This window comes from Raphanus sativus, chromosome 4 (assembly GCF_000801105.2).
Source record: "Raphanus sativus cultivar WK10039 chromosome 4, ASM80110v3, whole genome shotgun sequence".
Classification (NCBI taxonomy): Eukaryota; Viridiplantae; Streptophyta; class Magnoliopsida; order Brassicales; family Brassicaceae; genus Raphanus; species Raphanus sativus.
Window position 1 is genome coordinate 41,010,914 of NC_079514.1, and position 14,495 is coordinate 41,025,408.

The 14,495-nt window shown below is 36.9% G+C and overlaps 1 protein-coding gene and 1 long non-coding RNA gene across 2 annotated transcripts; both read left to right on the forward strand.

Moving 5' to 3' along the window:
- The first annotated feature begins 4,505 nt into the window (after positions 1 to 4,505).
- LOC108848315 (uncharacterized) lies at positions 4,506 to 6,019 on the forward strand. The gene is made up of 2 exons (XM_018621644.2): positions 4,506 to 5,410; positions 5,505 to 6,019. Exons 1-2 carry the CDS (start codon positions 4,588 to 4,590, stop codon positions 5,606 to 5,608), a joined length of 927 nt encoding a protein of 308 aa, XP_018477146.1. The 5' UTR covers positions 4,506 to 4,587; the 3' UTR covers positions 5,609 to 6,019.
- A 3,811-nt stretch (positions 6,020 to 9,830) lies between these two features.
- Positions 9,831 to 11,171, forward strand: LOC130510993 (uncharacterized). The gene is made up of 4 exons (XR_008944776.1): positions 9,831 to 10,383; positions 10,459 to 10,541; positions 10,735 to 10,821; positions 10,897 to 11,171. It is a non-coding gene; the product is annotated as an uncharacterized LOC130510993 (long non-coding RNA).
- The last annotated feature ends 3,324 nt before the right edge of the window (positions 11,172 to 14,495 follow it).

The window sequence follows — 14,495 nt, forward strand, 5'->3', positions numbered from 1 at the left end:
TTTGTTGACCTGTATTGTACACCATTATATATATACAAACTAATTCTCCCACTGTGGTTTGTAGTTGATAACAAAAAAAGTAAAAAAAGAATTAGTCAGATTTGTTTTCAAGCATATTACAACAAGAAAAGTTGAAAACTCGATGTTTTGCTCGGGTTTCAATTGATTATTTATTGTTGCAAACCATTTCAAATTCGTCTGACTTACATGGAAAAGAGAATGTTTTTGTGTTCGCTTTTATTATGCAAAAATAAAAAAATCTGGTACAAACATCAAACTGCAAAGAATATTAAACAATCTAAAAGCTTCACAATATTGTAAACACACAAAATAGTTTAATTGTGATTGAAATTTGAAAAGATGATCAATTTAACAGATTATCTGTCACCTTTAATAAGTCTTGAATTATGTTAACTGGTACGAATCAGAGTCTCGAGGATTTGGTAAAACGCATATTTTACTGTATGATGCATACAGCCTGTATCTTACGATGGGCCGAATCCACTTGACTCACTTACTCGTAACTGATTTGGACATTAGATCTGCCAAATATGCAAATACAAAAAGAAAGCTATTATTTAAGGAAACAAATACTCTTTCGAAGATTAATGTTTCCGAGGTTTTGACCATTGACGGTTCAAACTAGCTAGTGCTATTGCGCTGTTCCTATTGCTCAATACAACAAATACTACATTCTATGTCGCACGTGCTGCGCTCGTGCGAAACAGTGTGTACACCACAAATGCTATGTGATAAAACAGTTGGCGTCTCACGTGCTATAGCATTGCAAAACCGAGTAAACGAGAAAGAATCATTCCTTTCGCATGTGGCCAGATAATTTTTGGGCCATTCCCTTTGCTTTGAGAGTTTCTAAACTCAAGAATCTAGGTTTTATCTTTTGTTTTTCTTGTTCCTTCGTTGATTGTCTTTTGATAACCACGATTAAGAGATTAGCCCCTTTAAAAATTGTAAACGTTCACTTAAAAATAAGGATTTGTCAAAGTTTATATAATTTCTTTAGAGCTGGACATGTTGGTAATACACGTCGAGTTGAGTCGACTATCGCTCATCTCGTAGAGATCATTTACTCTCTTTTTAAGAAGTTTGATACTTTGAAGTATTATAAGAATAGTTAAAGTTGCTTTTAGTTTCGTCGGTCGTCATTAGATCTAGTGGAAACCGGATCGTAGAATTTGCGATCATGCCAAAGGAGATTGCTGATATCATATTTTCTTGTACTAATCTTTTTCTATAGTTAATTCTCGAAGACGCAATCTATTGAAATTATATTTGGACAATTTCGTAAAAAAAAAATCATTTTAAAAAGCAATGTGAAAGAGGTAGTTAACTTAAAGCTTCACGAAGTCCAAATGCGGGTGAACGTTGGAACAGCTAAATCCACGTCTACGATGACAAGGCTTATGATTACAAATATTCTCTTCCTATGCATGCAATTTCTGAATACAATATTACTAATGTATTTGTCTCCCTCCTAAGCTCGTTCAAAATCTAACTTGCTGGCTATACTAATCTTAACCTAAAATCTATTTTGAAACTTAATAGAAAGTTGATCCCGATTTTCTTACTAAAGTTATTCGATAAATGTATGTAATAGAGGCAATAGTAATCTCTCCATAGATTGTATTACTATTACTTGGTACATAATTATGAAAGAAAGAGACTTCGACATTCGAGTTGAACGGATGGTATCTTTGTCACTATTTATCCTAATAGGCTTTCGGCGGGAAATTCGAAATGATAAGTTTGACATGACATTTGTAGATTTTCTTTGTTTTTGTTACTTTGGTTTGGTTCTTCTCTATTATCACCCAATTCAAATTTTGGTACAAGGTAAGTTGCCCCCAACCATTCATCTGCTCTTATTCTTTTTTTATTAACACATCTGCTCTTATTCTTTATATAGTTTTTTTCTACAAAGAATTACTTGTATTTTCTAATAATGGTCTGTGGAATGAAGGCAGAGAGAAAGACAGCTTCTGTAAAGCATTTGCTGGCAGACACAACCCACCTCCAGTTGCCTCTCCTTACGCGCTCTTCCTCTTGTGTGTAACCCAATTCCCTTAAGCTCTGCTCATTGTCCATAATTTTTTTTTCATTGCCCATAATTTAGTGAAGACCAATCTGATTAATCTAGTCGTGAATTACGGAATAAAAATGGTATCCACCTCACTTTCTCTTGTTCTTATTACAATATCAGCAGCTTTCTCAAATGGCCTTTAAACATTAATACATATAAACGCATTAACTAAATCTATAATATTATTATAGGTGGTGTTCTTAGTTTCTGATAGGGGTATAATAACGTGAATCAGACATTTGAGAGCAGAGTCCGGAGACGAGAGATGCAACTAGGGGCACACAATATTTGGCATAGCATGTAGTTTTATTAAACTATAGAGCTTTTAGAGTTTCTTTCGTTTAAAATTTTAATTAAAAGTGATGTTTATGTTTTCTTGCTTCTGTACATATTCCAAAGAGAAGAGAAAAAGAAGAAGGAAGATCTGTTCCCGCTCTTTTGACTTAACGGTGCTGTCCTTTTCGGCAGGTAAAAGCTGGACCCCACCACCAATTCACTTCTGTCTTTTTCTTTTTTTATTATGTCTCCCTAAAATATCTAGGCGGGATAATTATTTTTTTTCCAGTACAGTTTTATAAACGTCAGACGGAGAAGGAGAGGGACGGATGACTGATTAAAAGCTGAAAATACCACGTCAGCTGTATTCAAATTTCCTGAGTGGTCACGGGATATCTATGAGCCTAATTTTTTTAATAAAAACCTACAAAATAGAGGTCCTTCAGTGGTTACCAGAAAAAACCGAACAGTCGCCGTGTTAAACAGTTTAACCCTTGGGACTTAATCATGTAAGTTAGTTGCAATTAGCGCAAATTAAATAACGTGTGTCAGCAGTAAATGTAAATTATAGTAAAGGGAGGGTAGCCTGCAAATGATGAGAAAGGATTTGCATGAGGAAAAGAGAGGAAGGCGTAATTATGAAGTCTACTATGCTTTTTTATTAGCCCACACAATATATTATTTCTATATAAAATAGATACTATAAAAACTGGCATTTATTTGAACCTCCTTTTCTCTCTATTCCTTATCGTCTCCCTTCCCTTCTCTCTTTTCTTCTGAGTCAACTCGTTCGACCGGCCCGTGGTGGCTTGTTTAGCACCGGCACCGGTCCCAAACCCTCATTTTCTTCAAGTTTTGTCTACTGTAGCTCGGTGTGCGATTTAGGGTTTATTTTGTGAGGAGATGTGCTTCTTCCAAATCGACATATGCTCTCAGATCTGTGTAGATTTATTAGATAAAAGCTCCGGATCTTATGATCAACGGTGTGGCCTAGCTAAAAAACCTTTTGTTTAAGAATCTATGTCTAGATCTGTGTAGTTTTGTTGATTTTGCATATCTTTCTTGCTTTCGGTTTCGTCTTCTGCTTGACAGGTTTCAGCTGTATTATTAGAGTTTGCTATGAATTTCGTCTAATCCATCCTTTTGCCGTTCATGGCCTGTGTGTTTTGTTTATGGATTGGTGGACTTGGCTCCTAGTTGTTTGATCAGATCTCGTGGAGATTTGTTTTATTTGTGGCTCCATACCTAGGCGTTCAACAGTCACGTTCGACTGAGCAGTTCCGGAAGGTGGTGATAGAATCGAATGAGGTTCTTCCTTGCCGGTTTATGGAGTTCTTGTTACTTGGTTCTTGAGGAGTGTCCTCGTTGTTCTAGGAGAAAGTGGTTTTGCGGTGGTTTGGCCGAGGGCATTCCCGTTAAACAGTTTCATAGGTTCTCTTGATGCTTGCCATACCTGTTCGGCGGAGAGTGTTACTGATAGCTGGAAACCTAGTTGCTTAGCTTAAATTTGTAGTTTGTACTCGCCCTTTATTGCTGTTTTCGTTTGGGCATCTGCTTCCCCTGCGTGGGTTCTTGTTTCCGAGGATATTTCTTTATCCATCGGCTTAGCTAACCACGAATTAATCATGTGTTCGTTGGTCTTGTATCAGTTCTTGAATATCTATAAAATTAATCTTCGACGGGAAAAAAAAAAAACTGGCATTTATTTAGTGGGTAATTTTTTTTGAACTAAATGTTTTTAAAAAGATTAGAAGACCCTATGAAGCTGTAAATGACAACTTAACTGGGATTCAGTGGGTTCCACCTGTATTTCTCATGCATGCCCCATGCCATACACAATGCTTGATAAGTGCTAAAATAATCAAAAAATGTTTATAGAAAATGAAAGAAAAAGATACTATTTGATGGGGACATACATACACAATATTCTTTTTTTGAAAAAACTACAACACAATATTTTTTTCAAGGAAAAAAATACTTAAAGAAAGACCATTGGGACATAGTTTTTTTGAATTTCGTCCATCACGCATTAATTAGGGATAATTAAAAATAAAATAAAATAAAAAAGCAGAAAGTGCTTTTGAGCTGTCTTATAGAAACCCTCTGCTGAAACCTTAATAAAAGCAAACCCTCTCTTCAACCTCACCCATCTCCCTCCTCATCACTCTTTTACTACACAACAACACCACATCTCTCTCTCTCTTTATCTCGATATGTCTCGTCTCCCTCCAGTCTGCCTCCCCCTCATGGAGGACAAAACCCCTCCTTCCGAGTTAACCCCGACTCGACTCGGTTTCCCCACCGAGTTCCCTTACGAGTTCGACTCTCCAGCTTTCACCTCTCCCGGCGACTCCACCGACGAGAGCAGCGACGACGAAGAAGACTTCCTCGCCGGGTTGACTCGCCGACTCGCTCCCTCGACTCACCGCCTCCCTCCTCCCTCCGAAGTGAAGCGTCAGGTCGCAGCTACCTCGCCGCAGTCGACGCTGAGCGGACTCGGAAGCTACTCCAACTCGGGAAGTAGAAGCCCTGTTCTCCCACCTTCTCAGGCTCATACGGCGTCGTTCCGTAGAGACAGTGTCTTGGACGTGATCTCTGCCGCGGCAGGAGAAGTAGCGAGACTCAAACTCGGAAGCTACGACGAGCCTCACCACCACTTGCCCCGCCAAAACGCTGCGTTTCAGAGCGACCGCTATATCCAGCAGCAGCGTATCCTCCTTCACCAGATGTGGCTCTCTTCTCAAGCAAGAATCAAGTCCTCGGTGACCGAAGAGCTCGCATTTGAAAACCTTAGACAGATGAAGCATAGTGCTTTAACCAACGCCGCGTTGATGCGTCGTCAGCACGCCGGAGGAGCTCCTCCGAAACGTCCTTCTGCCGGCACCGGAGTTTTCCTTCCCCGGCGATACCCAACAACCGCCCCTTCAGAGCCCATCAAGAAACCAGTTCCAGTCAACACAACGGCTATGTTGCGGTCAAAAGTAAACTTTGATGAGTTCATCGATATTAAGACAAGACACAGTCAGTTCGATTACGGTAATGATTCAAACTAGAAACTCTTTTTAAGTGTAAACACACGGTATTTGTGATTTAATCTAATTTTTTATTATTATTATTCTAATTCGAGCAGAGTGCATGCTAGCAAGAAGTAGACTACTTGCTCGTCAGGGAAACTCCAGAGCAGTTCGTTGTCTGAATCAAGAGAGACGTCTTCCTCAGGACTGGATGTACTGAAACTGTTTGTTTTGTTTAAGGAGGAGCCTAGTTAGAAGTTGTTTGGTGGTTTTAGGTTATAAACTGTGATTGTTATGGTATGGTTATTACTAGTGATAAGGATGTCGAAATCCAAATAAAAGTTAGGGGATATTTACAAGTGTGTTACATTAGTATAATACTATTGTTAGTCACTTGGACAAAAGCTCTCTGTAATTTTCTTTTTTGCTGACCTTGGGAGGGTTCAAGGGAGTTTTGAGTGGAGTGTTGTACTATTATTTTTCACTTTAGTCGACATGTTAAGTTTCAAAATGTGTTGGGTGGGGTATTTTTGTTATTTGTTGTATTAATTTCATATTTTTCTAATGGGGTTGTAATAAAAACACTTGAATTATTTTGTTTATTTTTATAATTATGAATTGGACTTGTTAATTTCTGACCTTTACTTCCCATTTTTATATGTTACTTTGATTTTTGTACTTCCAGTTCCAACCAGAGTTTCGGATTTAGTAGTTGTTTTAAATTTCAAAAGAAAGAAAGAAACCGTAGTTTCAATTTTCAATGAAGCTACTCATTGTTTGTACTTCGATTATAGGTAGTTGCATATCTAATGGGTAGATACGTATTTTTTTGAAAAAAAAGTTAAATAAAGAAGCATATGATATGGAAACATGGTAACATGGAAAAAAGCAAAAAGAAAGAGGTAAAAGAAGATCTGGAGTTGATAAAAAAAAAAAGAAAAGAAGATCTGGAAAGAGAGAAAAAAGAAGAGAAGGGTTGCGTAGACGTGAAGTAGTGGGCAAATATGCACAGACTTTGAAAAATAGAACACACCTTTTTATTTTCCTCTGTGAATGTAAATCTTATCTATTATCTGTTGTACTTGTGTGATATAGATTATCCTCTAATTTTTACGTAAACTGGTACTTTTTTTCTTAGTTTGATAGTAGACTTTGAACTTTTACAGTCTGGCTTACACCTATTTCTAGTACAAGTTTAAATACATAGGAAAGTTGATGTTGCCATCTAAGAATGAGATCGTTCAACAGACTTTGGATTTAAACAATATATCATACTAGCCATAAGAAGAAACAAATGTAACAACTTTTGTAATTTGTCCATTTATATAGTATGTTAAGAGTCCGTATCATCTCGCCTTAATATGGGAATGATATATTTTGATGAGCACCAACACTAGAAAAGACTTATCAACAAATCATCGATTCATCGTTTAAGACTAAACCAAGATCAAAGCCAATACCGAGAATAAATGTATATTTATAACCCAAAAATTAGAAAAAATCCATCCACAAAAAAACCCTAGAAGTTAGTCTAATTCTACTAATGATGTATTAATTTTGTATGAATAGTTCATTTATACAGAACTAGATTCGATTGATGGCTAATTGAATCAAACACATAGTTGGTGTACTTGCGTGTCAACAAAACAGAGCTAGAATTAGAGAGATGTCAATAGTAGAGTTGAGCAGTACGTTGAAAGTAATGTAATTGTACCTAAAACATTTTGTTCTTCAATCTTCACCATCGTTGAACGCATTTAAAATGGCACCGGCCAAATGTTAAATTGTATATCTATTTATATACAGTAATGAAAATGATCAATTTCAATACCGTTTTGGTTTTGTTTCAAATTTAGAAATAATTGTTTATGAATAATTTATATATTCTGAGAGCGTTGATTGTTGCACACATTCCGCGATTCCGAATAAAGCCAAGAGCAATCACATTTCTTGTTCCACCGAACCATTTCTTTATGTGCTATGGAGTTTCAACTATTCTTAAAGATGAAGTCGGGAAAGAAACAAAAGACTGAACCGAAGCCACAAAAATCTAAAGACAAAAGAGTGAAGACATGTGTTTGGTTTGGAATATGTGGATTCATGCAGCTTTACCATTTGACTTGGTCAAACTTGAATTTAATGCTAACACAAATTAGTAAATTACTATATGCTCGATTTTTATAATGTTTATTTTCGGTTTGATGTTTTTAGATTTGTTATAAAACGAGAACTGTTACTTTTAATTAATGATGTTACAATACTTACATTAACACGAGTATTATAGGTCATTTCTCATTTTTACTGGATACGAATGATTGTTCATGTTTTTATATCATCGTTAACTTTCCAGGCAATATCATTCCAGAACAAAGTGTAAACACGCATGTATTATCTAGATATACACCAAAACATGGGATGTATGAAGTATGATTAGGAGTGCATATTTAGACATAACCGAATTATTCAAATCAAGATCATTCAAAATCATCGTAGAAAGTAGAAAGTTATGGGTTCTATTTGGAACATACCGAATCTAAACTGTAATGAAAAAAGTTGAACTACACTGACAATTTATGTTTAAGTCATACTTATGATAAATAATAGTCCTGAAATAGGTATTAATAATGTTGTGTACTTATGTCAGTATAATATCAATTATATTGTATACTCATATTTGCATATTAATTTTAACGAATTAAATTTTTAAACCATACCATAAATTTCATTAAACTTGATACTTCGTTTGAATTTACTTAAACTCTAGCCAATTGAGTTTCCATTTTATTGAACCAAACAAACATAAAGAAACCGAACCATAATATAGTAGTGAATTATTGGTAGGTCATCATTGTTGATAATTTTTCGGAAATATAATTATTATTAAGCCAGTATGTCTCTCAGAGGACGACAAGGCGTCCATATATATGGCAGCAGTGTGAGTAAAGCAAAAGCTATAATCTATCTTCATTATCGGATAATTTGTATTCCTTTCTACGCAATTGGATAATGTCAGTATTATGAGTGATAGACTATCACTGATAGTTCAGGGACTTTTTTTTATGTCGACAGATAGCTAGACCCTTTACCGATATATGATAGCTCTACACAAATTTAGATGCGAATATGATTTAAATCTATGAGTTTGGACGACGACGACGTCGACGAGTTACGTATTTAGAACTAGAAGTAATTTACTACAACTATTTACGGACGAAAGAAAACTATATAATTAAAAAAAACTGTACTAGTATAAATCTTCTATGCAAAATATACAAGTATGAGTTTTTCCAATCTTTGATTAAAAAGTTTTTTAATCACACAAAACAAACTTATATCTAAAATTTTGTCTCTATGGTACATACTTCTTGTCACGAATCTTTTATCTGTGTATATAATAAAAATTGATTTATTATATAAAATTCAAGTAGTATTTAAATAACTTCATACAACTTATTAAAACTGAAAATTTGATTACATAAAATTGTTAGTTATATATAGTTAGGAATCTCGTGGTCTTCTTTTCGTGGGCTATCAAAGGCCCAAGCTTGCCCCATGTTTTGCAAGGTTTCAACTTTCAATCCGTTTCGATTGTTCTACAAGATATCGCCACATTCAAAGAAGACCTTAACATTAATTAGTGAAGATAAATAAAAGAGGAGGATTGGGCATCTCTAGGCGTTTTGGTTAAATGGTTCAAAGAGAAAGTGTTCCTTGTCGGACACGAAACAGATAAGCTGATGCCTGATGGTAAGAAGAGAAAACTTTGACTCTGTCGGAGGAGAGTTTGAGCTCTACGGTGAGGGATGATCTGAGAGCGGTAAGGATAGAGGAGCTTAGGGCAAATTGATGGTGGAGACGGAGGAGGTAGGGTTCGGAGATTACATTACAGAGTTGATTTGCTTTAAAACTTATAATCGGAGTTTTGGTAAAGGTTTTTCTAGGAAGAAGAGATATATAGGATTTTGATAATTTCTTCCGGAGGCAGATAAGAAGAGAACAGATTTGGAAAGTATCGGACAACATTGAAGGCATGCATGTTTATAAGTTATACGCACGCTTACTTTTTTTTTCTACAAATATTTAACTAATCGGAGAACTATTATTATATTTGTTTTTACTAATCTGATGTATGTCCTCTACACAAACATATTTCCAAATGACTCACTTTTGTTTTCGATTTTTATTCACATCAATCTCATTTTCATTCTATATAGATATATCTCGACAGACCACGCATGCCCTTTACCCTACCAATTTGTCTATATGCTTGTGTGCGTCTACACGCACATTAGACCACCTGCAACGGTGGATTTTGGGAGTCCTTAGCACATAAACCTAGACAAATTAAAATATAATAATATTATTTAGTTTAAGTATTGTAAGGATTGATCCTTAGATAAGTATTTTTAGGACTTGATCCTTAGCACATAAACCTAGACAAATTAGAATCTCTCTCTTTATTCTCTCTCCGTAGAAATTGATACTATGGTGGCCATGGATTTCGAATCGGAAGCAAGGTATTGACAATGAAGATGATGACAACAACGAGCTTCAGCTAGTGACGACGACGACGAGCTTCTCTCCTGCTCCTCCTCCTCTATCAACTTCCAGATCCTTACTCCTATTTTCTTCATCTCACCTCAAACCCACCACTCGTCTTCTCTTACATGGTCGCTCTACACTCTCCTGCTCAGCCGCCAGCAACAACGGACATCCTCCCTCCGACGACTCTGTTCCTAAGCAAGTACCCTTTTGTCTTAGATCGAAGATGAAGTCCGTTCTAGAGCTTTGTTGTATTGCAAGATGGTAACTTTAATTGGATTTTAATTGAAACTTTAGATGTCTAGGATTGGTTTCTATTCTCTAATGAGATTACAATTGGTTTCAGTGGCAGTAGTAGTCGAAAACTCAAAACCGGGTAAGAAACGTAAAGATAAGACATTTATCAATTCCATCACAAGAAGCAGACAAGCTTGGAACAGAGTTGCATCACAGGTAGGCTCTAAGAAACTGAGTTGCATTCTTTTCCCAGTAATCTCATATATCTTACAAAGATCTGTAACTGCTCAGATTGGAGGAACCACAATTCGAGTGGCCAAGGAAACTGATTCGAAAATGGCTATTAATTCTGATCAACAGAAGAAGAATCTAAGGTACGTTTGCTACAATGCATCACATATACTCTCATATACACCTGATATATCTCTTCGGTATCCAAAGTTGCAATCTTTGGTTATAAAATGTGATTGGTTGTGAACATTACTGATTTAGATGCTACTTGTTAATATTTTTAAACTTTTGGTGTGTGTGTTTTTTGTATACTGAACTTGAGTTCTCTGTGTGAAGGTAAGCTTTTGCGACTCTGTGCTATACCACAGGACGTTCTCGTGGCTTCGGTTTCATCATCCTTGTGTTGCAGAAAGAGTCACTATGGTCTCTCTTCTCTCCTTCTCGTTTGGTGCTCGTTGTTTTCTCAGTGCTAAGTCCTCTTTTCTTTTTTTGCTTCAGGCTGCAGCACATAAATGTGTGTCGGTTGGGTTTCTTTTGCTTGAGCATAGAGCAAGTCATCTGAGTTATACGCAGGAGAAGACTAATAGAACGTCAGGTTTCTGTAGTTGTTTCTTGTTCTTGTTATGTTCTTGTAACTTCAAAGAATCTTATGGTTGGAAGGTAAGTTTTCAAAAAGGATAATAAAAGTTGCAACGTTTGAAGTTTCATATACTCGGTGTTTCTGGTTTGATTTGGGTATCTTGGACAGCAAGTAACATCAGCTGAACAAGGATTTCAATTTTCTTTTTTAAATTTTTTTATTTTATTTTAAAGACTCTAAATTGGAGTACACCATTGTAGACAATTTTTTGCAATGAATCCTTAACTATTTAAACAAAAAACAAAAAAGAAAAAAATTAATAAAATATGGCTAAGGATTTCACAATGGAATCCACCATTGTGGATGCTCTTATACACGAACGGTCACTTCTGACTGTGACTAAATTATAAGAAACATTCGACATAACTTGTTTTTTTATTTCGTGGAGCTGAACATATAATCTTCCCACTACAAGAAAACATATTATTTACCAGGGCGATATTCGTTGTAAATTCGTTGTAAAAGGGGAATTACGACGAATTTACCTCGAAAAGCGAATCGTTGTTAATCGTCCGTCGTAAAAGAAGATTCGTCGTAAACGCCACGTAACGGTTACGAGTTAATGAATTCGTCGTAAAAGAGAAGGAAAGCATTCGTCGTAATGTCCACGTAAACACTCGTTGTAACTAACTCGTAAAGATTCGTCGTAAAGGAGTTGTAAACAATTCGATGTAAAACACACGTAAATGTTCGATGTAAATTCGTTGTAAAATTTACGACGACTTTACATCTCTGTCGTTGTAAACTCGATGTAATAGTTTACATCGTATTTACGAGTACTTCGATGTAAATTCGTCGTAAAGTTTACAACGAATTTACATCGTTATTTATTTATTATATTATTATATTAATTTTATTTATTATTTTATTTTTATTTATAATAAAATTGGAAATTATAAAAATTAAAATTTCAAATAATAAAAAACAATTGTTTAGAAAATAAATATTCCATAAATAAAATTTAAGTTTTAATATTTTACAAAACAAAATTATAAAAAAAAAAAAATCTACGGGAGAGATACATCATCAAAGTAGTCGGTCCCGCTCGGTCTCTCTCCGCTCGTTCCCGCTCCCACTGGATCGGTAGATTCGGGATCCCGTTGTTGCATCCCGAGAGCTTCTCGTCTGGCCGCCAACGCTCTCTGCATGGTCGGGTTCCCCATCGCCATAATATCCAACAGGTTCTCGAGAGAGTCTAAACGCTCCTGCTGGGTATCCAATCGAGCCTGCATCTGAGAAGTCTCTTGGGCCCGTCTAGAAGAGTAAGACGAAGTCGCCCTTGCGACTTCGTTGACAGAACCGATTCCCACCGTCCGGCCCTTCTTTCTTGGAGCGACCTACAAAAAATAATATTAAATAGTTAATATTGTTGAAATAGTAAAATTAATTTAAACTAAAGCTTTTAAATTTTACCTCCTCGAAGATCCTGTCGACCTCTTCCGTCGTCAATTTGACGGGTAATCCATCCGGAGACTGCTGGGTGAGTTGCGTCTCCCGCTCATCAACCCGAGCAGCCACAGTGTTGAAGAGCTTCTCGGATGCAGGATCAACAAAAGTCCCGTCCGGTTTGGCGTGAGTCATCTTGAAGAGGTCGGACAAAGATGGCATGACTCCGGTCTTCTCAAACTACAAAAACCAATAATAAAATATTAAAAATTGAAATTCAAAGTTATTAATAAAATAAATATTACAACTAAAACTTACAGCGTCGAGACGGATCCCGGCATGAGGTTTTTGCCCGGTGGTATGGAGCATAGGCAAATTCCCGTCTTTATCCTTGGTCCTACGGGAAGCGGAGCAGGAGTTGGCCTTCCGGATTGAGCTGGGTAGCTTCCAAAAAGCGATGAGGCCATCCCATACCTCCTTGGTGACCCCAGTGGGCTTCCCGTCATAGCCGTAGATCTCCCACTTATCCTTCCAATCCGAGACCGTGTTGGTAAGGCGAGTCTTCGCCTTTGCCTCGAATTCCTTCTTCACCATTTCGGTGATTCCTAAGGACCAATTCCACCTTTGCTGAAACAAACAAAATTATGAAACCATTAATAAATAATAATTAATAAAAATAATAAATTTAAATATAAAAAAGAAAATTGAAAAATTACCGCAAACTGTTTAAACCAAGTGGTCTTGACGTGATCTGGAGTCAAGCTCCAGTTTGGATAAGCTCCGTCTAGGTATCCCTTCATCGTCTCTGAAACGCTCCGGGAAACACGGTTGTTGGCCCCAAACCTGCAAATTGAACCAACTTGTTAATAAAATATATAAAAATGATTTGAAATTTTTAAATTATAAATTTACTTACCAATAAGTACCCGGCGGTCTATCGGGGTCCAAAACGTCCATACCCTCCCGTCCAGGCGCGGAAAGCAAATCCTCCACTGTATATCTTGCGTATGGTGCATGAGGAGGCACCCGCAAGTCTGGATGAACATCTACTCCTGGAATGGGCTCCTGCGGAGCTTCTGGTGGAGGAGGTGGAGCCATCTGGGCTGCTGGTGGCGGAGCTGGAGCCATGTGAGGTGCGGGAGGAGGACTCCAAACTCTCTGAGATGTCTGAGAGTCCGGAACGGCATCAGAAGATGCTCGGCCGCCGGAAGAAGAAGACGTCCCGGTACCGTCGCCAAACATCTCATGATAAGTCGGTGGTGGTTTTTTCCTAGGAGCCATGATCTACATTATTTTAAAAAAAAAAAAATTAAAAATCACAACACTATTAATTAATTATTTTTTTAAAAATTCTTTATACTAACCACCTAAACTAATTCCCTAAACTAATTCTCTAAACTAATTCCCTATACTAACCACCTAAACTAATTAAAAAAAAAACTAACTAGAGAGAGAGGAGTTACCTTAGAGAGAGAGAGAGATTTGTGAGGAATGAACGAGGAAGCCTCGTTCAGGCGTTGCATATATAAAGAAAACATGTTCCTCGTAAATTCGTCGTAAATTTACGAGGAATATACCAGGCCCGCGTTTTTGGATTTACGACGAAAGTACCAGGCCCGCGTTTTTGGGCTTACGAGGAATATACCAGGCCCGTCTTTCTGTTTACGACGAATTTACTAGGACACGTGCTTTCAGTAATTACGACGAATGTACCAGGCCCGCGTTTTTTGGTTTACGAGGAATATACCAGGCCCGTGTTTCAGTTTACGACGAATTTACGAGGACACGTGCTTTCAGGAATTACGACGAATGTACCAGGCCCGCTTTTTTTGTTTACGACGTGTTTACAACGAATCTTTGAAACCACAAATCAAATCCCTAAACCCCGATTCATGGTTTACAACGAAGTTACGACGAACCTAAACTTTACGAGGAAATTACCAGGCCCGCGTTTTTTTTTACAACGAAATTACAACGAAATATGTGAAACCCCGAAAATCAAAATCCCTAAACCCCAAACTTACATATCTATACTTTCATATCTTCTACACATTCAACCTCTTTTTCCAAC

Coding starts and splice junctions, on each gene's coding strand:
- LOC108848315 (XM_018621644.2), top strand. CDS start 4,588: ATGTCTCGTCTCCCTCCAGTCTGCCTCCCCCTCATGGAGGACAAAACC. Junction 5,411..5,504: donor ACACAGTCAGTTCGATTACG/GTAATGATTCAA, acceptor TAATTCGAGCAG/AGTGCATGCTAGCAAGAAGT.